The sequence below is a fragment of the Botrytis cinerea genome, chromosome 2 (assembly GCF_000143535.2).
Source record: "Botrytis cinerea B05.10 chromosome 2, complete sequence".
In the NCBI taxonomy this organism is placed as follows: Eukaryota; Fungi; Ascomycota; class Leotiomycetes; order Helotiales; family Sclerotiniaceae; genus Botrytis; species Botrytis cinerea.
Genome location: NC_037311.1, coordinates 1126797 through 1150942, shown reverse-complemented (window position 1 = coordinate 1150942; position 24146 = coordinate 1126797). Strand labels below are relative to the sequence as shown.

Sequence of the window (24146 nt, the reverse complement as noted above, 5' to 3'; positions counted from 1 at the left end):
CAAGGGAGTGGTTACATTTATCCATCAATATTCTACAGCCAGCCCACAATTATTTGAGAATTCTTCCTCCGCTTCGAGCTATTCTTCCGTTTTACCCTCCATTTTCCAACCGCGCGTTTCAATTCGATCGTACCCTATCGCATCACTCGGACGTTAGTAGCTGCGGGTATACAGATACGGCATCGACTAGGAAGGTCTATCTCTTCTCATGCCGTGCCACTAAAATGCGCTCCAGCCTCTCACGTCTCTGTTTATACTGCTGCCTTGTCATGTTGGTACGATGATTCTTGGGAGGGCAAAAGTTTGTGGAGACGAGAGACAGCCCGGCATCTACTCCCGCGCTGCAAAGACCACTTACGGAGCAAGCCTCATGATTAATTTAAACCTGTACCTACCACCTACCTTCTTGATTGCCTTCTGATTAAATTGCCATCTCTCTATCTGTCCACCGTGTCCGCGTTCGCCACGAAATCCACCCCTCCTCCCCCCCCCCTCAAATCCATGTTCCGTGTAGGAACCGGGAAACTCTCTCGTGAGTGCAGAGTGGACCTTCATTCCCTTACAAACATGTTCGTCCTTCACATGTTCATGTTACCACCGATGGGGACGTGGCCCGTCATGCCACATGGTTTTTACGATCTTTAGCGGCACGGCACAGCAATAACAATCTTGCGTGATGCTGTCAGCTGCGTGGCAGTCGAACGGCACAGCAAAAGTGGTGTTTGGGAGAATGGGCAAGCCTTCCCTTTGACTGGTGATTGAGCAGCCCACGATGACACAATATTGCAATCCTTCCTCATTCGATTTTTCATTCTTTTCAAGGATTTTTTTTTTTTTTTTTTTTTCCTAATTTTTTTCTAATTTTGTTCCATGTTTTCGGGAAATTGTAACGGTGACGGGGATGGGATTCTAATTGTAGTGTTTTCGAGCATGTCATGGAGAGGCAAGGGATCAATAGTGTATAGCATAAGCTTCATTTCGACCACGCTGTGATGTAGCATTGATTAAGTACTCAGGAGGCACAATCCAGTTGATTTGACGTGAGATGTTTATATTTACGATGCCGTAAGCACGCGTGCATTACGAGGGGGGAGCCCTCTCTGGTTCCGAATTAGAAACATGGGGGGAGGGATCCTTCCAATCGAGAGAAAAATCACAGAAGTTTTCTAGAATATCCTGCGCCGCTCCCAGAGGATTTTCTTCTTCTTCTTCTTCTTCTTCCTCCTCTTTTTCTCCCAGGTTTTTGGGGTTCGGTAAATGCTGGAATGCTAACGAGGGTTTCACCGCTCCTTGTTCCTCATTCGCTGTCCCCGGGAAATAGAAGGATTCCTTCGTGTATCACTGCATTCCATCTATCCCTCCCCTCGCGTGCAGGCATGCTATATGCATACACCGCTAATATACGGCATACAAAAGTGTAAGACGGCACATTTAACACACAAGATGGAAGACAAGGAAGTATCGTGGTCTTCACGGGGCGTTGGCCATTCTTCCTCGGCACAGTCTGCTGATGGGAAGGGCATCGCGTAGGCAACAGAATGAAGGATTCCTCCACCTTCCTCTTTCTCTCATGACTGCGTTTCCCTCATATCGTGGTATTCTCGTGCTGCCCTTGTCGGTTGCATTCTGCTCCCGATGAAAAATCTGCGCCGCATGTAGATCGTGCTGAAACGTAGACATATATATATATATATACATACATGTACGTGAAAGCGGTTACTAAGATGGTTTGAATGGATGGCTACACGGAGATTGTATGGACTACATAATCTTCCTTTGAGAATATTATTTTTATTTTTCAAACGACATTGTGAAATCCTCTTCGGCTTCAACTAATGACGAAAATAGCTAAAGCCTGCGATCATAGCAATTCAACGTTTGTTGTATCCACAGTGATCTACATCCCTCACAATGTCTCTCCTGTACGCACATATATTATGTATGTACACTGTATGTAGAAGGGCGATCGTAAAATTTTCTATTTCCATCATGAACGCATCAGCAGGCAAACTAATTTAAGCCTCGTCAATCCCGATCTCCACCACGTTACCATGTACCGGATCTACCAGTTGCAAGCCCTTCCAAGACTCGCTTCATTGCCACGTCCTCTGTCGCATGGCGGTTGGTTCTTGCTTTGTGCTTTGAGTACCTGCGATCATCACTCCGTTTCAGTCATCTGGTCTGGCTGTCGGTCAATCTTGATCAATCCCATGTGTCGTCGTGCACGCAGATCATCGTTCCCATTGATTTTCGACGCTCTTCCGATCCAAGCGCTGCTGCGCCTAGAATGGCTGAGACACCGTGGAAAGTTTAAGTTTGGGTATGATGCAATCATGTATTGGCTGATGATCTAGAATCTCTAGTTGGTAGTTTACGAACCCCCTCTTCTGCTCACTCCTGTGCCGCACTCCCACGTCATAGATTTCAATCTCGTGGAGCCTCATTCTTATTGCGTATCTGTATGTATGTATGTATGCTGTGGGTTATCTGCTTAGCCGGTTTAACTCACATATATACTCTACGCGCTCGCCCACTCGCATAATTTCTTCTTTCGTTGCTGAGTGCATATACATACGGCCAATGATGAGGTGAAGCTTTGCTGTGCAAATCATCATGCACTACTATTTTCTCTTGTGGTGTAGAGGGAAGCTTGGATATTGGACCTTCTCTGAAGTAGATACTAGATCTGTGGTGTTTAATTTGCAACATTTGTTCGTTTGCAGCGTTCGATGTCAAATCGGCCCTGGCTCATTCATGCAGTGCGCTGCCCCCTCCCTCTCCCCTTCCTTGCCCCTTCCATCCCATCATCGTTCCATCAATGTCTCAATTTCGTTCTAGACGAGACTTGCGTGTCAGGGAGGAATACACCCTTTGCTTTCGCTTTCGTGCATGGCTTTGGTTTTGCTGGGGGTGTACGGTCCGTAAAGTGAGTCAGTCAGTTAGTTGGTCGGTACGGTACGGTACGTACGGTATGTTGATAACGTGTTGGAAATTGGCGAGCAACAGGAGTCGTCGTATATTCCTCCGAAGATCACGTTTCGGAATTGGGTTGAGCCACTGTCTCGCTGATACCTGGAGGAAGATGCTGACAGTGGGCGAGGGATGTCATGGGTGTTCGTGTTGGGCATGTTTCCTGATGGGTGTGCGGATTTACGGTGGATGTTGTGTAGAGTATGGGTGTAATAAGATGCTATCTGTATGTTCTTGGAGGAAGTAGAGAGGAGAGAGACCCTTCCATTTTCTGATCATAAATTTTACCGTAGTATCTTAGTTCTTAGGTTATTGGTTTAAATTGTGCAGATAGATATTAGGAATAGTAAATCGAATGACGTTCATCTCAATCCGCGAACAAAGAAATGTGTTTGCTCCATTTCTCTAGCTTCTTGATCATTCAATTCAAGCTAGAAAATTACATCAATGTAATTCTGACTGTAAGAACTTTCAGAGGCTACCTTCTCGTCTCGTCTTTATCTTCACATTTCAATAAGTGAGCTCTCGCTAGTGAGTAAAACTTGAGTGAATATCCTCACATCAGCTTCGTATATACTGAATTTTTGTATTCTCTCCTCATATTTCCAAAGTGGAAATCTTTCATCGAGATAGCAAGAACCCTCTGGTTTCTGATTTACTAAATCTGGCTTCCTGTATGCTTTTGCTATGAATGTCGACTTAGTTTATTGCATTGCACCACGGTCTAACCACCACACTATCAATAAGTGATCTCAAAGGAATGAACAAACGAGGCCTAGATCTATAAGTGCTCTGGATTATCTGCGTATCTCCTGTATGACGAACGAAGTATAGGGAAAGAAGTTTGTTAGCGATCAGATGATAGTTCAATGTATCAAGATTAGGAGAGTTTTCAAAATTGATGTAATATCTCTTTACTACACCTTCCAGTGAGCTCCATCAAGCTTCAATCTTTCCAATTCGCATACCAAGTTTTGCCGTCACTAGCACTGCCATCTACATTTCCATTCCCATTTTCTTCGTCTACTCGTCCGGTCTATCTTATGAAAAGATGTAAAAAGACATAGGCACAAATAGATTGCAAATATATGTATCTTGAAAACAAGAATATGTACTTCGTCATCTGATATACCCCGTGCCTGTCTACTCACTGCACAGCAGTTATTTGAGCTCATATATAGTTTCAAGCCTCTTCTCTTGTAACAGCATCATACTCTATTCAATACCATGGGCAACAGACGAGAAACATTCCAACTTATTGAAATCCTCCATTCACCTAAATTGTCTCCATTCTCTAGCTTTCTATCAGTGACATGTAGGCACACAGACACAAAGATAGTGTCATCAATTCATCAGCAGCCGGTTGTTCTCGTCGAGGTTCATATGTATGAGGTTGAACTCCAAAACTAGCTGTGAAACAGATTATTATCCCGAGTGATACGTATAATATGAAGGACTGAAGTTGGCTTCTCGCATAGTCGAAAGGATCAATGTTCAAGGCGGAGTCAAACTCACAAAGAATTCATACAGACATGTGAGGAAAGTTATTGTACCATTTGCATTTGGAAGAAAAAAGATAGAATATTTTGAAATCATCCTCTCATGCCCACACAGAACCTTATCATCAACTACCCCAATCATCCCGAAAGGGGGAGAAGTTATTCAATAATTCACTAAACCAATCCTATGACGCAATCGTTCAACTTTAGACAAACAATAATACCAATCTCCTTCCTCGAACCATGTTCTAACATTTAACTCAATCTGCATACATCTCCCCGAAGAAACCATCATCAGCAGCAGGAGCAGGCTTCGGCTGAGTCTTTGCCGGCTCCTCCACCACCGTCTCAGTTTTCTTCACCTCCGAGTTCCCACTCTTCGTGCTCTTTGTCGGAACTAAACTCGAACTTTTCCTCGCGTCCGTCGTAGCGACTTGTAGCGTACTAGCAGCCGATGATTGTCCTTGAGCCGCCACTTTGAAACACATACATTCACAGGGGCCCGTATGTCCAGATGCTTTCTCTGAATCTTCGACGGGATGAGCGTGCATTTCACCTTCGGAAAGCTGTGCGGTTTCGTATTCGAGTGCTTTGATTAGTTTGTAGATTATGCTTGCTAGGCCGGCGCCGGCAATAGGGCCGACCCAGTAGATCCAGTGGTAACTTGGGAAACTTAAGGTTACGACTGCGGGACCGAGGGAGCGGGCTGGATTCATGGAACCGCCGGTCCAGAAGACGCCTTGTTTTTATTAGTATGAGTCTGGTAGATCTCTTGGGATAGATCTGGGCCAGCATACCGGCTAGTTCCCCTATGAACACAGATAGTCCGATACCCAGAGGTGCCAAAAATGTCGCCTCATGCTTTTCGGCTGCGAGCATCAGAACTGTAAAACAAAGCTGACATGTAAGTATCATCTCAACAATGACTCCCTGTGCTGGACTCATGCCAGGCTTAAGTGTAGTTGCCGTATGTAGACCTCCATGATATAAACCATAAGCCATTGCAGAAGCAGCAATTGCACCCAAGCATTGTGCTATACAAAGTAGAACACATCGAGTCAAATCGATTGCACCGACAAAGAATAACGCGATAGAAACCTTTCACAGTCAGTATAAATTCCACAAATTTAAACTTAGATCACTATCGTACTGCGGGATCAAACAACCCTCCACTAATACGGAAGAAAGTCCACGCGTTGACCACCAGACTTATTCCAGCCCCAAATGCTATAAACAATATCTGAGTTGTGCTAATCGATTTTGTCTCGTAGCTAACTTTGTCGCCTTTATTATCATTTGCCGACGCGAGAGCGACTTCGGCTGCGGAAAATGCGATGAATAGAAAAGCAGTTGTGCCAATAAGTTCGCCGATCACAGCAACAACATGACCTCTTACTTTCTGCGGAATGGAGGAAAAGAATTTGGTGAAGACTTTTTTGAGCGGATCAAGACGGGAGAGAGCGGTCTGGCCGGGACCGGAAATATTAAGTGTAGGTTGGCCATTTAACGTCGTGACAGACATTTTTATGGGTGATAGGTTGGTGGATAAAAATGTAGCTCATAGGTCTGCGAGTTGTAGAATTCACAAGTAGTTGAACTTGGAGAGATTCAAGATCTGAGAATTTCATTTCTTGCTCGTGTTTGAATAGATGGCTCCTTCCTATTTTCATAGGGATATCCCGAGACCATAGCAATGGGTGTATATTCACAGGACTGAGAAGGGAAAGAAGGAAATTATGTAAAAGTTGAAAGTCAATCTTGCATTTGTTTTTGGTCGTCTTCAGAAATGAATAATTCTGTATAAATGTGAACTTTGGAATGCTTCGTATGTAGCACTCTTCACGAAGGAAAATCCCTTCTGCACCAAGAAACACCATCATCATAAGATACAGTTTGTGACTTTCACTTGCTGGAGAAAGAGATAGGATCCAAACATACTGACCTGCAACAGGCTCCAAATAATTACTTACCAAATCAACCCTCGAACCTCACAACTTCTCCCGAGAAACACTCACCTTTCTATACATTTCCTCCTCAAAAGCAGTAACCAATCGATTTGTCTTTGGGTCTCCAGGTGGAATAAGCTGTGAGCCCCATATACCGCACATTCCATCTTTACGGTTGATCCACCATTGAAGATTTGGATATCCTCCCCAAGCAATTGAGCCTTTGCTTCTACCACCAATATCTTCCAGATTCATGATACCTCCGAGACCCCAATCCGCTTTCAACCCCTTGGGAAATGCACCAAAAACTTCATTAACTTCTGGGACCGAAAGGGCCTTCATCAAGCCTTTTCTTGAGGCTTCACTCAGCTGCGGCTTGAACATCTCGTCAACAGTTTCCGATTTTAGTAGTTTCCCATCATTGGCACAAATACTTTGCAAACACTTGAAATAGTCGACGGGACTTCCGAATGTCCCAGCGCCTCCTTGGCAGTCTTTGGTAGCTGGATCAAATGGTACTTGACTGGTATATTGGGCTTTACCCGTGGCATTGTCCGTCGTTCCATACCGAGTGATGCCTCCTTCTCGTTTACTCATTGCGATTAATTTTGAGAAAATCTCTGGGTGCTGGGTCGGATGAAAGGTTATGTTTTCTATGCCAAGAGGCCCCCATATGTTCTTTCTGAAGTATCTTTCCAAGGAGATGTTGCCATTGACTCTTTCTACCATCTGGCCAGCCCAATCAATACCAACTCCATAGTTCCATGACTCACCAGGGGCAAACAGAAGTGGGAATTTAAAGCGTTCTTTGACTAGAATTTCTCCGTCTGTGGGCATCGGCGAGCCTTCACTGATATATTCTGTGTATCGTGATAGCAACGGATCTTCAACGTACTTAGTTATTGCCTTCAGCCTCTAAGACTTAGATTGCTTACCGAAAACATCGTATGAAAGTCCGGATGAGTGGGTTAAAAGATGTCTTAGTATGATCAGTTTAATGCCTTGTATTGATTTAAGATACCGCGAGGACAACAAACCGAAGTGTTATAGTTTTATGGTTATCTATTAAGACTGGCTTCCCGCTTTCTTCATCAAAACCTGTCAAGATCTGTACACCTTTGAATTCCGGTAAGATCTCAGTGATATCACCATCGAGATCCAAAAGTTCTCGCTCAACACATTGTAATGCCGCGATGGTTGTGAATAGTTTTGTGCAGGAAGCAAACCACATGACACTGTCCAAATTCATGGGCTTCGAGGGATCTTTAAGAGACTGAGACCCGAAGGCTTTGGCATAATAGAATTTTCCTTGGACATGTTAGTCACTGAGATATATTGACTTCAAAACGAAATGAGAAGACATCAAATGAGCCTTGAAGACCATATTGAATAGGTATTCGAAGACTAATGTGCTCGTGTCCACACTAATGAACACCAATTACCAACTAATTTGTTGAATCAATGAGACATGCATACCAGAGCTATCCCCCCCTACTAGAATTGCACCTGCAATATCTCTGCTACTGCAAGCTTCTCTGATTATGTTCTGAAAGTTCGACATCTTGTCGTCGAGCCTAATCAGATGAAATGCGGCCCAAGAGAGTAGGAGACCACGGAAACAAATACTGCAGACAAAGATCGGTAGATGCAACGAACAAAAAATAGCTCATTCGGGATATAAGAGAAGAGAAAACCGGTGTCTAGATATCCTATATACAACAATCTGTCGTTTGATCGGCACAAGGTACCTCGGTGTTGCTGCATTTCTCCATAAACAGCCCCGCGTGGAGACATCCAGGCCTCGGAACCAGACACGAATGATACCGAAGAGGGTGTCGCCCAATCTCTTAATCTGATTGAGACATAGGGAGAGGGAGAAACCTTGGCACCATTTGCTGGACTTGGAATATTCGCCCTCGAGCGATAACCACTCAAGTCGGGCGATCTTGCGAAACTTCAGGAATAATGTTTCAAAAACTAATCCGTCGGACCGTCAATAGTCGCCACATTAGGCATCGTAAAGAACCAGTTACCTACTACACAAACGAAGCGGTCTCCCGTCCGATGAAGCATTGGAATAATGCTATACAATACATATGCTTGGAAGGAATTGAGGATAATGTAAACCGATATTCTACCTGGGTGTCGCTTTCCAAAAACACTCCTGTTGGTATATGTAATTCATGAGCCGTGCCATATTATACTCTAATAATTTGTCATGTTTCCCAAAATCCTACCAAACGCCCTGCCAATGCTTGCCTGCTTTAAACTTTCAAACATCATAAAGACACTTAAATACAATATGTCAACCGTTACCGCCATCTATATTCCTTTTGGTCCTTCCCAGTTCCATCCTCGTTCAGCCCATACCGACATATTTGAACCAGTTTGCCCTGCAATCCTCCTTGTGTAGCCAAGCTTCTCCGTCTGTGAATCGTCCCGCCTGGCAACCTTTGCATTTTGGCGAATTAGGGCAGTTGAAGTAAGGGATGTGCTGGTAACCGATATCACGGAACCTGTGAAGAAGGTCAGTTATGGACACAAATTTCACGTAAAAGGCTCGAAACTTACCAATGAATTTTGCTTGAATCTTCAAAAAGTGCCAGAGCAATACTATGGACTGGAGCATCTCCCCATCGCTCATAGAAGAAACCTCCAGCACGATCCAAATGGTTGAAGTAGTCCTCATATGCTTGACTGCGCCAGAAATCCATGTTTGCAATCTCGAAATTACTCCAGAAATGGCATGTAGAGTAGCCATTTGCATTCCGATTATGTTCTGGTCTGCGCTTACTATCTGTAACCCAATTCATTGCATTGTTCTCGTGTATGTACTCTGGATGTGCGGCCAAAAATTTTGTGGTCTCGGGCCATAGGGATGGAATTGATTGAGGCGCATCGTAAAGATTGATGGTAAATCCGTAAGTTTTGTTTTGATCTTGCATATATCTGAACACATCATAGTCGACATCGCAGAAAAAATGGACCTTTGGCTCGACACGCCAGTAAAACTGCATATCTGCCATGGCTGGATGCTTGTAGAATAAACCACTATTCCATCGGCACATCTGATGGTAAGATGCCATGCTGGCATATTGAATATCATTCTCCTTCAGTATCTTTGCCGATTCTTCGAAAAGCTCTGGGTCGATCCATGAGGGCATCTCCCAATGTTCTTTGGGGATTTCTTCTGTTAGGACTGTTAGAGTTGACAGATGTCATCAGAGGCAGGGCTGCGTACCATATCTGCATTCTGCCTTCGTTTCTGCAGAAGTTCGACGTTTGAACTCCTCTGAAAATGGTACGTCATTGAAAAATGTCCACGGGTAGTTAAACTTGTGGTTCCACGTTCTTTCCAAATCTCGCATAGCCTGAACCATACCATCAACCTCTTCGTTGCGAACCAAAGATAAAAGAGTAGCGTTGATTCGACTCGTTCCCTCGATGCCTAGTCCATAACCCTGATCAGCTCTCCATAACACACCTTCTGGCTCTCCAGTAGCTATATAACTTGTTAGCAAGATGTTTGAAGCAATTGGCATTGAAGGAGATTCGGCGCATACGATCTAGGTTAGGATCTCTCTCTATGTTGGCAAGTGTGTCACCAGGCCCAAGTTCTGGTTTTGGTGGACCGAAAACTTGATATAAGAAAAACATCCATAATCCTATGGCTAATAAGCCTAGGACTCGAATTGGGCGTGCTACAGCCATATTGATGATTGTTGGCTTCAAAAAATGTGTCGAAATTCTAAAGTCATTGAAGCTCCAGTGCCGCGTAAGATCATGGAAAATAAACCGACTAATAACTAAAGACCCTAAAAAAGGGGATGGGATTTGCCTTGTCACACCTGCAGGCTAATAAAACAAGACACCAGGTATATTCGAGCAGGTAAGGTTTTGGCTAAAGCGATAACAGCCTTGTATTCAAGGCTGAGTGGTTATCGCGTCTTCCCTTTCTGAAGCGCGTACGCAATAATAAATATATACCAGCAATATTTATGTGGATTGTAACATTCGATGAACCTCACCAGCGAACATCATTGATCGGGAGTGTATAGATTTTAGTGTCACTTACCACTTTGAGTGAATCTTCACCCAGTATAACATTGATCAAGAGTTTATGACTGATGTCAGAGACAAGCTTGCTAATCAACTGATACAATGGCACATCTTGCAAAGCTGGGAGCTTTAACGGATGAGCTTGTCACAATAATCACTTCATTCTCCCCACAGGTAAACATCTTCGTTTTTGTTGGATCGTCTTCTTCACTGCTTCAACATTCTCAGAATCAAGGGGCTGACCAGTTTAGTCTGATCCTGCGAGGTTCAATACTTGTCGAGAAACTGCTCTCCGAGCACTCAGGCATGGTAATTACAATCGAACGAATCAATTTGATATTCAGGATAGACTTGAAGGTCTAGACGAAAAGTTTCGAGTATACAATGAGGATCCACTCGCAGATGCGCTCAAGGAGCGTTTGCAAAAACTACCTGAACTAAAATTGAAATGGACATCCGAAATTCTACATTTACTTCTTGAATTATCGAATAAGCCAGTTTCCAAGTCGAGGATTGAAGATCTGGAGTTGATCAAAGTATTTGATCCTGAAACTGAACCCCCTTTAAAATGGCGAGATCTTGTTGCCGAGGACCCTTTACTACGCGAAAAAAGTATCTGGAGGAATGTCGATTTCGGGGCGGACAGTTCTGATGATGAGGATGATGGCTTTAGGGATACTCGATCACAATTGTCAGAGTCAACTAGATCAACAGGGGAATTGAGTTTGGATGATGACAACGCTAGGAGACCTCAAGATTTCATTGTGAATACGCTCGAGGAGGACACCTTGAATAAGTTGAAGAAGGCACAATTTTGGCAGAAACCACCGAGCGTGAATGGCGTCCAGCTAAAAACTGTTAGAAAACCTATCACCGAACTTCAAGGGGTCCGAGAAATTCTCTTCATGTTTGCTGGATCATTGAGTTCTCTTTTCGAACCAAGCCCTCGTGATTCTCAGGTTATTAAACCCCTGAAGGGTTATACCTTTAAGCATTTGACTCCGGAAGGTTATGATATGCTAATGGAAACCTTCGCGGTTCAAGGCTCAGCATTAGCTGTTCTTCGGGCCTGGGTAGAACAAACTCAAAATGTGCCATTGTTACAGGTTCTGCAATCGTCTATTTCACAGCGGCTTATGGATTTGGACACTAGGCTATCCAACATCCAGAGCAGATTTGTCGCTCCATCTAAGGATGTTGTTGTGAGTCTTCTCAGTCTACAAAAAGAATTGGCAGATTTTACCAAACCTCTTAGCAGACTGGCCGATATTATCAAGAGAGTTGAGCATGATCCATATGCCCATGCTTTTCGGTATCTTGAGTTCCTATACGACGAAACTTGTACCTCGCAAATGGCTGGAGATGATAATATGTACTCATTCATGGGTAAGATGTTCTTTCAGTGCTTTCAAATCTACCTAAGGCCAATACGATCATGGATGGAGGAAGGTGAGCTCAGCAGTGGGGATAACGTATTCTTTGTCTCTGAAGTTACTGGAAACTCAGATCCGTCTTCAATTTGGCAGTCTCGCTTCAAGCTACGCAAGACTCAAAGTGGCGTACTACATGCTCCGAGTTTTCTTCAAACTGCCGCAGAAAGAATCTTCAATACTGGGAAAAGCGTTGTTGTTCTGAAGCAATTAAATCAATTCGAATCGGTACGATTGAAGAGGAAGATAGAACCCAAACTCGACTTCGATTCAGTATGCAATACCGCGAAATATTTCTTGGCACCTTTCTCCGAGTTATTCGATGTAGCTTTCGAAAAGTGGATCAGAAGCAAGCATCATCATACCTCAAATAAATTGCGTCAAACTCTGTTTGACTCTTGCGGTTTGCATAATGCCCTCGATGCATTAGCTCATGTCTACTTTATTGCCGATGGTATTTCTTCATCCAGCTTCATGACATCTATTTTCGATAAGTTAGATACGTTAGATTCTTCCTGGAATGATCGTTTCCCATTGACAGAGCTCGCACAAAGTACAATTGGTTCCCATCCATCCATAATCCCAGAACGACTTCGATTGCGAATCCGGCCTCTTTCGCAAAGGAGTCGAGATATCAATAGATGTCGGAGATCAGTCAAGGTCCTCTCCATAATCGAACCTATATATCACCTCTCTTGGCCTGTTCAAATAATACTTACCCCACAAACAATCCCCTCATATCAAGCAGTCTTTACTTTTCTCTTCCAAATTCGTCGTAGTTCTCACATTCTCTCCAGAGAACGTCTAGTCTCCGATCGTCATAGTTTAACCAGCACCAACGATGAACGTTCCCTCTACTACTCCCTCCGAACCCGTCTTCTCTGGTTTTACTACACTCTATACTATTACCTCACATCCTTAGTAATAGAACAACGCTCTCAAAAAATGTATCAAAATCTTCGAGAAGTCGAGGATATTGATGCAATGATTCATGTCCATACATTGTTCATCAAGCGCGTCACCGATGAATGTCTCCTCGGTAGTAAGCTTGAGCTGATTCACAAGACTATCATCAAAATACTTGATCTGGGTATTAGACTAGAAGATGCACAGGCCGCAAATGCGGCTGTTAGTAAAGAGACAATGGAAAGACAACAGGAGATTATGAACCTATCACTAGCGTCCCTAGATTTGCCACCAACACCGCGAAAATCGACAAATATGAGGATGAGTATGAGGATGAGTCTTGCAAAGCCAAGAGACGAGGACTCAGAAGATGAAATGGAGGTGGATTTGAGTATTTTATCACCTGGGTTCGAAGATCGTGATGTCGAATCGTATGCGCAGAAGTTGAGGAGTATGAAAGGAGAATTTGATAGGTTAGTTCGGTTCGTAGGGAGTGGATTGAGAGGGGTGGCTAGGGCGAGCGGAGGGGAGGAGGCCAAATCTTGGGATGTTTTGGGGGAGATGATCGAAGGGGGTCTGCATACATAGGTCTGCATACATAGGTCTCAATTCATGCACTGTCTGGTAAATGTTTACTCGTGTGGTTAATGTTGAAACCGGAGTGAAGCCCAAAAAACCATGGATATTCGTTTCCGTCGATTAGGTAAGCACGCCTGTTATGTACACCAGGTGGTACACCAGTGCTCTTTGGTGGGGTTCGCCGCTCAATTTGGTAAGTGCGGGGCAGGGGAATGCACACCAACCGTACCAACCCAACCCAACCTTATAGCAAGTTACCTGGTACAGACAGCGATTGAACCCACCCACCGACCTCCCTATGCTCGCTATGCTCTTTCCGCCAAGGAAGCTGTTGCTGCCCATCGTCAAATGATCGAGCGATCTGATAATTGGGAAAAGGATCCATATAGTAGTCGTAGTCGTAGTCGTAGTATCTTATCTCCCCTTTCTACGGTGAAGAAAAAAAAAACATATAAATCCCGCATCCTCAACCCTTTCACTTCTGTCTTCGCTGTCTCATTCACCTCGCCCTGTCTTCTTCATTTTGGATGCAGCTATTGTTATTCTCGTAGAGCTTCTATAAAAAGTTCTAGAACTCCTGGTAGGTCGTCGAACCGTTCATGTCAATTAAATACGAGCGCTGGTGCGGAATAAACTGACCAATGACGCATGATGTCTTAGACCTTACCTATACCCAAAACAAAAAAAAAAGTTTTCCAATTCCAAGCAACCAACGCAACAAAATCCACACTTCACCTGCTGAAGACCCATTCCAACCACCCCAAAGTCTTCGCATCTGCTACTTTGCTATTCTTTGCAATTTCAATGAATACGTATCGTTATTGAAATTGCAATCTTTGCAACCCAAGCCACAGTCAGTGTTAGGTACACTTGACTGCGAACACAATTTCCCTATCAGTACTTTAACAATTCTCTATGAGCACCAAAGATCTACTACGCTTCCTTTCCAAACCAGCAAAGTAAGAATTTCCGTTTACCTCTTCTATCTGCGAGTATATTCCTCACCAGTTCAATGCCTTCTGCAGCTTCTATTCTGAACATTGGCCTATCATCGCAAATGTACTTCCCCTGTGAATGGAGATGTGAACAGCCAGATGATTTGATTAGTAGGGTCTAGTGACTCGTGAAAAGCAATTATTCACTTGATAAAGCGGAGATTGATTAAATTTTCTTTTTGAATCAAACCAACCTTCTTTCATTCTGCTAATACTCTCCTTTCTCTCCTCCAGGCCCAGATAACACCAGCCACGCCCCCAAGCACTCAAACAAATTCCAATACTCAAAACTGCAGATACTACTCGTCTGCTAGACCCGATATCTTTTCACGGTATCGGCATCTATCAGAGCGAGCTCACCGAATCCAACATTCCTTCGGTTAAGGACTTTTTCATCCCTCTTTGCACCCGACCCCCTTAACGTCTCCTACGTGACGTCTATATTCTGAAAATCTTGCTGGCTTCGCCAGCACATCTCATATCCCACGGTTCTGTGGGCCTTCTCTTCTCAGTCGAACACCGCAAGGTTCGTCTGGGTGGCAGATAGTGCTTCACAGTACTTTGCCAATTAGCAAAAGCACAAATATCCTATCATTACCAAACACAAATCCAATATTACGTGCATTATCGCACCCTCACGTTAGAAATGGTCAACCTCGAAATCCCATCCCAATATACATTTTCACCTTCTGAAGCTACACCTCAGCTCACTATCAATCGCGATGCTACTATCGATCTCGATTCTAGCAATGCTTTTGAAGGTCCGTATTTCGAACACTATTCTGGAGGAGACATGAGCTGACAAGACTAGGCCCAGAAAAGCTTCTAGAAGTTTGGTTTGCTCCCTCTCCAAAGGACTTGCCTATTGGTGCTAAAGAAGATGGACTCAAATCCGTCTCAGCCGAAACATGGACAGGAATGCTAGATCTTGTAAATTGCAAGGTCTTGTCAGTCGTAGAGTCTGAGCACGTTGATGCCTACCTTCTCTCTGAATCTAGCATGTTCGTTTTCCCTCACAAGCTTATTCTCAAGACTTGCGGTACCACTACCTTATTGCTTGGACTTCGTCGAATGTTACGAATTGCGGCCGTCCATGCAGGTTTCCCGGCCCAAGATTGTAAATCTCCTGAGGACGTTAAAACTGCTGCCAAACCCTACCGAGTCTTTTACAGCCGAAAAAACTTCTTATTCCCTGAGAAGCAGCAAGGTCCACATCGTAGCTGGAAGGATGAAGTCAAATATCTCGATGACATGTTCTTGGGTGGTAGCGCCTATATGGTTGGCAAGATGAATGGGGATCACTGGTATCTATACTTGACTAATCCTAATACCGATCTTACACCACCTCAAACCCCGGATGCAGAAAGATCGATCACGGAGACTAAGGTCTTGAACATGCCCAATCAACCTTTTTCTTCCTTGGATGGTGATTCTTCCCAAGGACCAGATGAAACCTTAGAGATTCTCATGACTGACCTTGAGCCAAACAATGCCAAACAATTCTATCTTGATCACGCAGTTGCAGCTGCGGAGACTAAGTATGCCAGCCGGGCCATTGCAGCGCGAAAGGATGCAGAAGACAGTCTTGGTGAATTGAGTCGAACCGATTTGAGCATCAGTGGTACAACAGCTGGAAGCACCAACACCGATGAAACTTTCGACGTTTTTAGCAACACATCTTCCGATCACAACGGAGGTCTTGTCACACCGGATGATGAGGTTTCTTTCCCCGAAGAGCTTGGAACTGAGGGTCACGCTCTTGGTACGGTAGTCTCCGAAGCTTGCGGTCTATCGGATGTCTATCCTACCTCGAAGTACCCTGATGCACGTGTTGATGCTTATCTCTTCACTCCGTGTGGATTCTCAGCCAATGGAGTCATTCCCGCTCCTGATCAAGCAGGTGCTGCCACGCACTACTTCACGGTCCATGTTACGCCTGAGCCTCAATGCTCATATGCATCATTCGAGACCAATGTTCCTGGCTGCCAAACTGGTCGTGAGACGGCTGACATTATCGAGCACGTTGTTGATATCTTCAAGCCAGGTCGTTTCAGTGTCACTCTGTTTGAATCGAAGAACAATTCAGCCGAAGGAAGAGAATTGACATTACTTGGTGATTCTGCCTCGGCCATGAAGAGTGCAGGCGCCGCTCGCTTGAGAAGTGCCAGAATGGAAAACATTCCCGGGTATCGTAGAGTTGATAGGATCGTACACGACTTTGACGGCTACGACCTCGTCTTCCGTTATTACGAGCAAGCTGGTTGGGAAGGTAAAGCTCCACGATTGGGAGAGGTTGATTAAATTGCTGGGGGATTGCACGACCTATAAATTGTTATTTTTATCACTGGTTTCAGTTCAATGTTTATTCTTTTCATCTCTGGCTAGTCAAGGTGCTCATTGGAGCCTACACGTCAACTATCTTTACCCTAGCAACCGTCGACATGCATGCTGGCATTGAACAAGTATATGATTATCTCTTAGCGCAAAATGAATATACAACCTTTCACTCAGAAATCAAGAATCAGTATGACACATTATGCACACCAGAAAATCAAGCACAACATTAGATAGCATGGCATCTGTGGCAAATGAATGAACACCAATAATTATGCATGCATAACGTGAAAGGGCGAGAGGTCGCAGCAATTGCGACCGTATTCTTGAGCAGGTGAACGTGAACGCGAACGCGTAGAAGGAATATTGATTCTGATTCAGTAGCATTAGTATAGGAACGGCATGTTAGTGATGGAGGAAGTATCCAACTCGAGTATATCAAGAAAAAGTAGAATCATTTAGACAATCAATTGATGGAAATGAAGAATTGATCAGATGTTTGATGATGCGAGGAGAATAATATGATTGCAGCCAAAGCTAAAGCTGCAGGAGTGTAAGAATAGAAACCGCCATTTTCGTTACTTTCACGGATCGCGTTCTCATGCAAGTCATTTTTCACGATTCGAGAACGAAAAGAACACGAAGAATCGCCATTTCTCTCCCATCTCTTAATTGAAACGCGAAAAGAATCTTAGACTTTGGGTGAGTCGTGTTTTCTCGCGATGGAAAAGGTTTCACTTGGATTGTGCTATGATGTGAGATTTCCCATCCCTTTCCCCCCTCTGGCGTGGAGAAAGAAGCACTAGTTCCGACGGGCGGGCGAATGACAGTGCGGGATTGAGATTGCATGATTGAGATGTGTCTCGCTTGTGGATTGGTGATCCCAGCTGGGCTTACGATTCTCACGGTGCTATCCTGGTGGGAACTTGGGAGTGCGAGGGGTTTGGGAGGGCTTTTCGGAACGTTTTCGAACCTTTTATCAGGGAGGGGATGCGGATTGGTCGGTTTTCGCGTGGGCTACGCGCTCTGGTGAGGGATGCGTGGTTGAGTGGTGGGAGGTATTGGATTTAGATTTAGATTTGGTTATGCAGAGAAGATCTGAGTAGATGGGTGATTGCTGGAGCTAGGTAGAGACAAGTACGTATCGGACAGGTTAGTGCCGTGGTAAGGTTTGGAAATGAGGATAGGTATGTGTGTGCTCGTAGATGTAAGGGAAGAGGAGATGCTCGAATTGATGAATTGAGTGGGTATGTATGTATGTGTATGTATGGACGTATGGATGGATGGATGGATGTGCTAGGTGTTCGAAAAGGGCAATGGAAACGAGGGGCTTTCCAATATAGACCTGTACCCCCCCTACTCTTCTTCTCTTTTCGTGTCCCTCTCTATCTATCGTGTTTTGATCTTCTTGATTGTTTGGATTCCGAACTCGATCAAAGTTGTCGTGCCTGTGTGAGGGGAAACCATACTGTTTACTCTCCATCACCTCTCGAGCCTCTCCAGAGTCCATTGTACTCTTCGTGAAAAGCCATTGAGTTGCTGCTAGCTCAAGTAACTTGACATAATAACCTTCACCTACTACATCGTAGCACCTTTCCAAACAGGACGAAACGATCCAAGCAAGGCTAAAGAGCTTTCGAATCTCGAATCTCGATTTGCCGACACAGACACAGACACACTCTGCACACCCTGCACACACACTGGATTCCCATCTCCACTTTATTCACCACTTTCACGAACGCGACTGGTTTCTTTTTCTTCCTTTTCCTGCCACCACCTTTTTTGAAATCCTTCCTACGAAATACTCGAAGCACAGCATCATAATTAATTATCTACTTCTATCCAAATCTTGAGAAGAACATTCTACTCACCTACTCAAACCCATTGACAACAATTGCTTTACATATCGTCCGAGAAGGAAAGAATTCAAGAAAGATAAACAACCGGAAAACCCGAGTTCAATCCCTGTTTCAACAGAGCTCGCAATCATGACTTCACATATGCCAATGGGAACGGCTAGACAACCATTCGCCCCGTTGAATAGTTCACGTCTCCAGAATATGACGAGCATCAAGAATCGTCAAAATGGTATGCCTAAAGCCCACTTCATCAGAATAGCAGTACCTGTCTCTCGACTGCTACGATTCACTCTTTCTTACCTACTTGACATGTATGAACACTATACTTACATCCTACCTAGCTCCATCACCCCATAATACCTCTCCTAAACGCAAAGCTACATCATTTGAATCCGATGATGATTCCGAAAATGTTGATCCTATATTCTTCGAATCTCCCAAGCGATCCAAGGCTGTTGGAGAACCTAAAGATACATACTCAAAACCTCCAACCTTTTTCTTAACCAAAGCACCTCCCTCTCCTACCGAAGCAACACTCACCTCTCCTCTCAAACCTACCAAATCCACCACTCAGCGAAAGATTCTACAATCTCGTACTCAAACACCAAAAGTCACTGCCACAGCTCCAAAATCTACACCCCTTACCGCTCCAGCAGGTCGTTCACCCACTAGAAAGCGCGTCGGAATCCTTAACAATCACCGTCGTGCTTCCAGTGCAATAACCCGCGTTGATCCTCCCAAATTCTCCACCTCAAAACCTAGCGGTCTCAGCTTCTCAATCGATGCTGCTCTCTCAGGAACAATTCCATCCTATGGCGCACGCCAACGTCAACGTCAAGCTCTCTCTTCCAAGGGCACAAAGGCCCAAACCTCTCATAAAGAAATCCCCTCCTCCCTTCATGCACCCGAAGGCAAATCATCCTGGTTCTTCCAGATTCACGAAGACACTGAGGAGGAACATGCTACCAATCTCATGGAACACAGTACTGGCATTCTCGATATCTCCTCCGACGAAGAAACTCTTACGAGATTGAGAGATGAGAGAGGCAAAGAAAATGTTCCACCTCTAGACGATATTTCTCAAACACGCACTTCGCTTACTGCTTTCGCTTCGAGTTCTTCCACGTCTGTGTCTCGTAAAGATGAGATGGAAATTAGAGAAATGAAAATGAGGATTAAGATGCAACAAAAAAAACGAAGGGAAATGGAAGAGGGTGCTATTGATGTTGATAGAGCACCATTGGGAGAGATGAGGAAAGAAGATTTTTACGCAGAAGGTTGTGATGAGAAGAGTGTTTTTATTATTCTTCCAGACCCTGAACCTGAGGCATCGGTCGAAGAAGAAGAAGCTGAGAAAGAGGCGGAGGCTCCTTTAGAAGAAGAAGAAGAACAAGTCCCAGAACCACAATCCACAATCCCATTGCCAGAGCCGGTATCCAAGGCTTACACGCCTGGGAAAGGAAAAGGAAAAGGAAAAGGAAAAGAAATTGATATCGAGTTTCTCATGCAGAAGAAAGTGGTGGAACCGATGGAGAAACCTGAAGCGGATTTCGTTGTTTGGGAAAGTGGAAGCGCGAAGGATGAAAATGAATGAGTTGAGTCGTTGAAAAGGGATTGTGTATGAGTTTATGAGGTTACGTGTATGATTTTCTGCGAGCGCGCTTTGGGATTGTACTTGGAGGAGTTAATTACTTGTCTGTAGGCATGTTTGGTTGTATATGGATGGATGGGATGGTTGCAGGTTGCTTGTTTGCGTGGTTATATTTACATATATTGGCTTCTTATCGTGTTGTTTCTATCTATGGTTCGGTCTGTGTTTGGGTTAAGAAGTTTGGGATATCTAGGAGGTGGATTCACTATATGGAAAGCTATTTGATATTGCTCCTGCTACTACTATTGGAAGAACCAAAAAATAATAAGTTGATCTTATACGTACAATGTTTATTCAATTTGTTTGTGTGTGATTTCCAGATGTGATATTTGAAAGGTAGTGAGTGAGTGCAGTGAAGAAAGGGTATATGGAAGTATAGTGGGATTTGTACCTGTAGAAGATGTATTGTGGTTGGAAGGGGATAGGGAGGGTGGAGGGTGGGTGCTGGTGTGTATGTTGTATGGTATAAGCGGAAGCGAGATTTTTGATGCGTTGTGGTTGTGGGTGTGCTGGGGGCGGGGTATGGATTCGCTTGGTGATAGGGGGAGGGGTATGGAGGGGTAGAAAAGAGAGGGGAAGAGGGGTTGGCGGGGTGGAGTGCGGTGGATATAGAGGTCTAATGATATGAGGGTGTGGAGATGGGAGGATGTGAGGATGTTGGATGTGTGTACTTGTATGTTTGTGTATGATGCAAGAGATATATTGAGAGGGTGTGGATATGGATGGATGGATGAATATGGATATGAATAGATGGATGGATAGGGTAGGAAATAAGGAGATTGTATGATGTTGTGTTGTATTGTGTTATATTAGTGTAGGTATAGCTAGATATGATTTTGCAGTTGTGGTTCTGTAGCTGGCGAGGGGAGGGGAAGGGGAAGGGGAAGGTTAGGGATGGGGGGAAGAGGGTTTTCTTTCGTGCTTGTATGGGAGTTAGAGTAGATAGTAGTAGTAGTAGTAGTAGTAGTAGTAGTAGTAGTAGTAGTAGTAGTAGTAGTAGTAGTAGTAGTAGTAGTAGTATTGGGGGTTGATTGGATATTTGGTTTTGGAGGGATGGGTATTGGTGTTGAGATTGAGATTGTTTGGATTGGATTGGATTGGATTGGATTGGATTGGATTGGATTGGATTGGATTGGATTGGATTGGATTGGATTGGATTGGATTGGATTGGATTGGATTGGATTGGATTGGATTGGATAGGATGAGTATGGTGATGGGTGGGGTGGTAGACTGACGAGGTGAATTCTGGAGGGATGAGAGAGAAGGGGGTGAGTTATTGATGATTAGGCGGCGTGGTGAGTGGGTTATGCTGGGTAGGTAGGTAGGTAGACATGGATGATTGGTTCTGGATGGTCGTTTAGGGAGGAACTTTTGGGGAGCAATACTACACTGTACTGTACTACATATCTTCTGATTTGGAAACATGAGATAGCTTATGAGAAAAGCTAGTTCGTATACGAGATTCGTTTTCTCTCGGAGGACTTGGGGATGACGGTTCTGTGTTTCGGTTGGTGGATGTGTGGATGGATGTGTAGGTGAGGTGGTGGCTAAGCTGATGTAGGATTAAAGGATGGATATGGTATCCGGACATTGTTAATCAGCAAGAAAGAGCCTGTGGCTATCTGTCTTTACTGGATACTGGATGCTGGACTTCGTTCTGAGTGTTGGAACCAAAATTCTTCGAGTCATTGCTGTTGCGATTGTGGATGTAGGAGATCTGAATTGTATGTTTTGAGGGCTTGACGGGAGGTTGTGAAAAGGCTGGCTACGTCTAATTTCAATACTTGTAAAGCGGGCTTGCATATAATTTCTCCCACACGTTTCGAACTGTTTGCTCCACGGTAGAATGCTGCGTTTGCCAAAACAAAGGTGCGATAATGATGTTAATGTACGGATGTTTGTGTGTGAGTTGCAACTGGTCTGTCTCCTCTTGGTATAGCTCATGGACTGCTTGCTTATTTACTTTCAACTCCTCAATTCACTCAGAATCCACTTCCGAAACTACACTTTCATCCCATGCGCTTCCATCCCATCCCGCCATCTCCATTTGCATCCGCATCCACAAAAACGATGCAACTCTTCGATCAGAAGTCTTCTTGCTTCTTCTCCCACCAAAAACAAAATGAATTGCAAAAACCATAACCGGTAAAAGGTTCAGCCAGAAGCTTCATCTATCTCCCAATGGATTCCAATACGTAAAGTAGGATGTGGATCATTGTACCGAGTCACAAAGCTGTCCATATTCAATGATATTCAATACCATTGCGCCACGGACGTTGGTATGTTCAAATATTGGGGGGGAGTGGTGTTTGGGATTATATTTGAGGAATAAATGGTTGGGTGATGGGTTACTTTGTGTGAAAGGAATGAGGGTAGAGAGTGTATTTGAGGGAAATAGTAGAAGAATGGTGAGAGGTTTTAATCATGATTTTCTACTAAGATGGTGTTTGAAAAGTGATTGCGAAGAGGGATTGCTTGAAAGGCAGTATTGTAGAGATTAATCTAGTTCTACTAAGGATGATTATAATCCACTTGACAATACATCTTACAGTCTGCATTTTACAAATTGATGCAAGGATTTATTACAAATTTGACAACGAAATTGTACAATTGTGGCTTGATGATATGAAGATTGAATTGACTGAGAATTTTGGAGGTCGAAGCAGTATTTGATGAATTTGTACACCCATCGTTATGTGTCCCTGTTCCCACAGATGCACCGTCAATGGTATGCAACACACAACTTGTGAGTCTTTAGTAAGTATTTTACAATATGTATTCTACATCCGTATCATTCACACATGTGATATACACATCTATGATATACCAAGAGGCTTCAATATTCTCTCCCGCGCCACTCTTGTTGCAACATCACCCCCCTTCTGTAATGCGATTGCTCCAATAATAGCGTACAATGAAGTAGCTAGTACAAGCTCAAGACCAGACTTCTCGAGATTATCCTTCTGCAAAGGGAATTAGTAGCCATATGGAACACACTTCGTAAAATAAGACTCCAACTTACCATTCTAGGTTCCCATCGAATAATATCTGGCATGCCCATCTGAGTACCCAAATTCGCCAATCTCTCCTTGCTTAAAATATCATCCACCTTAACATTGGTTAAGTTTGGCAAACCGTCCAGGGCAGGGTGTGAGAATGGCACCTCGACTTCTGTTCCCTGGCCGTCTGTTTCCTGGGGTAATTGAGTTTTTGTCGCAACCGGCGATTGTAATAAAGCCAAACTTGTCTGTAAGTTCAATATCCTACGTCCTGCACATTATAGACTCAGTATAGGTTCAGCCATTCGCAACGTAAATCAGGATACGCACCGAAATATGCCAGTCGATCATTGAATCCTCTTCTTCCTTGATCAAAACTCTTATGTGTAATCGCAAGCCATTTTACTTCGTCTGTAAGTACTTCATCTCCTCCCCGACCTAGAAATTGGATATAAAATCGATTTAACCTTTCTGGATCGCTGTTGACTTCCCATGTGGGTATGTCGTGGTTTGCTCTCGGGTTGAATGGTAACTTCATCTGTGGTGGTGTGTATGACCATCTTGGTCTTGCCCCTCGTTCTTCATTATATTGGGTATCTGATCTCGAGGCGGATATTGAAAATTGTCGGGCGGTATTTGAGCGGGAGGATATGGGAGTGGCGCATGAGCATCTTTGACCTGCTTGCCGGGTCAGGGATCGAAGCGATCGAGTGGTAGTTTTGGAAGCCATTGCTATGTATAATTCGTGGTCAATCGTCGTGCAAATACCCCCCTCCTCTAGCAAAATAATTCCTCGATGTTGAAAGCTCAAGATTTCTGGAAACTTTATGTAGACGCTAAACCATTTTTGGTATAGACTACGCTTCACGTCCGTCAATGTGCCGACTCGCCGACGCGTCTTACGAGAAACGACTTCATT

At 44.1% G+C, this 24146-nt stretch overlaps 7 protein-coding genes across 7 annotated transcripts; 3 read left to right on the top strand and 4 right to left on the bottom strand.

The window, feature by feature from the left end:
• Positions 1–4503: 4503 nt before the first annotated feature.
• On the bottom strand, positions 4504–6100 carry Bcaqp5. Its single transcript, XM_024691233.1, has 3 exons — positions 5620–6100; positions 5267–5567; positions 4504–5208 (listed from the first exon to the last, which is right to left on the bottom strand). Exons 1-3 carry the CDS (start codon positions 5989–5991, stop codon positions 4730–4732), a joined length of 1152 nt encoding a protein of 383 aa, XP_024547003.1. The 5' UTR covers positions 5992–6100; the 3' UTR covers positions 4504–4729.
• Positions 6101–6215: 115 nt separating this feature from the next.
• BCIN_02g03210 (hypothetical protein) lies at positions 6216–8449 on the bottom strand. Its single transcript, XM_001547620.2, has 4 exons — positions 7892–8449; positions 7453–7723; positions 7351–7394; positions 6216–7299 (listed from the first exon to the last, which is right to left on the bottom strand). Exons 1-4 carry the CDS (start codon positions 7974–7976, stop codon positions 6458–6460), a joined length of 1242 nt encoding a protein of 413 aa, XP_001547670.1. The 5' UTR covers positions 7977–8449; the 3' UTR covers positions 6216–6457.
• A 19-nt stretch (positions 8450–8468) lies between these two features.
• Positions 8469–10288, bottom strand: Bcktr4. The gene is made up of 4 exons (XM_001547621.2): positions 9979–10288; positions 9657–9917; positions 8987–9605; positions 8469–8931 (listed from the first exon to the last, which is right to left on the bottom strand). The coding sequence occupies exons 1-4, from the start codon at positions 10124–10126 to the stop codon at positions 8775–8777; spliced, it is 1185 nt and encodes a 394-aa protein (XP_001547671.1). The 5' UTR covers positions 10127–10288; the 3' UTR covers positions 8469–8774.
• A 116-nt stretch (positions 10289–10404) lies between these two features.
• Positions 10405–13464, top strand: BCIN_02g03190 (hypothetical protein). Its single transcript, XM_024691232.1, has 2 exons — positions 10405–10648; positions 10726–13464. Exons 1-2 carry the CDS (start codon positions 10577–10579, stop codon positions 13396–13398), a joined length of 2745 nt encoding a protein of 914 aa, XP_024547002.1. The 5' UTR covers positions 10405–10576; the 3' UTR covers positions 13399–13464.
• A 356-nt stretch (positions 13465–13820) lies between these two features.
• On the top strand, positions 13821–16997 carry Bcspe2. Its single transcript, XM_024691231.1, has 4 exons — positions 13821–13969; positions 14050–14348; positions 14619–15145; positions 15196–16997. The coding sequence occupies exons 3-4, from the start codon at positions 15031–15033 to the stop codon at positions 16683–16685; spliced, it is 1605 nt and encodes a 534-aa protein (XP_024547001.1). The 5' UTR covers positions 13821–13969; positions 14050–14348; positions 14619–15030; the 3' UTR covers positions 16686–16997.
• A 1068-nt stretch (positions 16998–18065) lies between these two features.
• On the top strand, positions 18066–20525 carry BCIN_02g03170 (hypothetical protein). The gene is made up of 2 exons (XM_024691230.1): positions 18066–18806; positions 18919–20525. Exons 1-2 carry the CDS (start codon positions 18707–18709, stop codon positions 20169–20171), a joined length of 1353 nt encoding a protein of 450 aa, XP_024547000.1. The 5' UTR covers positions 18066–18706; the 3' UTR covers positions 20172–20525.
• A 2314-nt stretch (positions 20526–22839) lies between these two features.
• On the bottom strand, positions 22840–24022 carry BCIN_02g03160 (hypothetical protein). The gene is made up of 3 exons (XM_001547035.2): positions 23558–24022; positions 23251–23498; positions 22840–23191 (listed from the first exon to the last, which is right to left on the bottom strand). Exons 1-3 carry the CDS (start codon positions 23955–23957, stop codon positions 23045–23047), a joined length of 795 nt encoding a protein of 264 aa, XP_001547085.1. The 5' UTR covers positions 23958–24022; the 3' UTR covers positions 22840–23044.
• Positions 24023–24146: the final 124 nt, after the last annotated feature.

What these genes read in the sequence shown, in the direction of transcription:
- Bcaqp5 (XM_024691233.1), bottom strand. Translation starts at nt 5,991, where the DNA reads ATGTCTGTCACGACGTTAAATGGCCAACCTACACTTAATATTTCCGGT. An exon ending in GAGGGTTGTTTGATCCCGCA is followed by an intron (nt 5,568 to 5,619) that starts GTACGATAGTGA and finishes TGACTGTGAAAG; the next exon opens with GTTTCTATCGCGTTATTCTT. An exon ending in GTTCATAGGGGAACTAGCCG is followed by an intron (nt 5,209 to 5,266) that starts GTATGCTGGCCC and finishes AATAAAAACAAG; the next exon opens with GCGTCTTCTGGACCGGCGGT.
- BCIN_02g03210 (XM_001547620.2), bottom strand. Translation starts at nt 7,976, where the DNA reads ATGTCGAACTTTCAGAACATAATCAGAGAAGCTTGCAGTAGCAGAGAT. An exon ending in AGTAGGGGGGGATAGCTCTG is followed by an intron (nt 7,724 to 7,891) that starts GTATGCATGTCT and finishes AACATGTCCAAG; the next exon opens with GAAAATTCTATTATGCCAAA. An exon ending in CATAAAACTATAACACTTCG is followed by an intron (nt 7,395 to 7,452) that starts GTTTGTTGTCCT and finishes GATCATACTAAG; the next exon opens with ACATCTTTTAACCCACTCAT.
- Bcktr4 (XM_001547621.2), bottom strand. Translation starts at nt 10,126, where the DNA reads ATGGCTGTAGCACGCCCAATTCGAGTCCTAGGCTTATTAGCCATAGGA. An exon ending in GAGAGATCCTAACCTAGATC is followed by an intron (nt 9,918 to 9,978) that starts GTATGCGCCGAA and finishes CAAGTTATATAG; the next exon opens with CTACTGGAGAGCCAGAAGGT. An exon ending in GATTCAAGCAAAATTCATTG is followed by an intron (nt 8,932 to 8,986) that starts GTAAGTTTCGAG and finishes CCTTCTTCACAG; the next exon opens with GTTCCGTGATATCGGTTACC.
- BCIN_02g03190 (XM_024691232.1), top strand. Translation starts at nt 10,577, where the DNA reads ATGGCACATCTTGCAAAGCTGGGAGCTTTAACGGATGAGCTTGTCACA. An exon ending in TCACTTCATTCTCCCCACAG is followed by an intron (nt 10,649 to 10,725) that starts GTAAACATCTTC and finishes TGACCAGTTTAG; the next exon opens with TCTGATCCTGCGAGGTTCAA.
- Bcspe2 (XM_024691231.1), top strand. Translation starts at nt 15,031, where the DNA reads ATGGTCAACCTCGAAATCCCATCCCAATATACATTTTCACCTTCTGAA. An exon ending in TTCTAGCAATGCTTTTGAAG is followed by an intron (nt 15,146 to 15,195) that starts GTCCGTATTTCG and finishes TGACAAGACTAG; the next exon opens with GCCCAGAAAAGCTTCTAGAA.
- BCIN_02g03170 (XM_024691230.1), top strand. Translation starts at nt 18,707, where the DNA reads ATGACTTCACATATGCCAATGGGAACGGCTAGACAACCATTCGCCCCG. An exon ending in CATCAAGAATCGTCAAAATG is followed by an intron (nt 18,807 to 18,918) that starts GTATGCCTAAAG and finishes CATCCTACCTAG; the next exon opens with CTCCATCACCCCATAATACC.
- BCIN_02g03160 (XM_001547035.2), bottom strand. Translation starts at nt 23,957, where the DNA reads ATGGCTTCCAAAACTACCACTCGATCGCTTCGATCCCTGACCCGGCAA. An exon ending in TGATCGACTGGCATATTTCG is followed by an intron (nt 23,499 to 23,557) that starts GTGCGTATCCTG and finishes TATAATGTGCAG; the next exon opens with GACGTAGGATATTGAACTTA. An exon ending in TTCGATGGGAACCTAGAATG is followed by an intron (nt 23,192 to 23,250) that starts GTAAGTTGGAGT and finishes TTCCCTTTGCAG; the next exon opens with AAGGATAATCTCGAGAAGTC.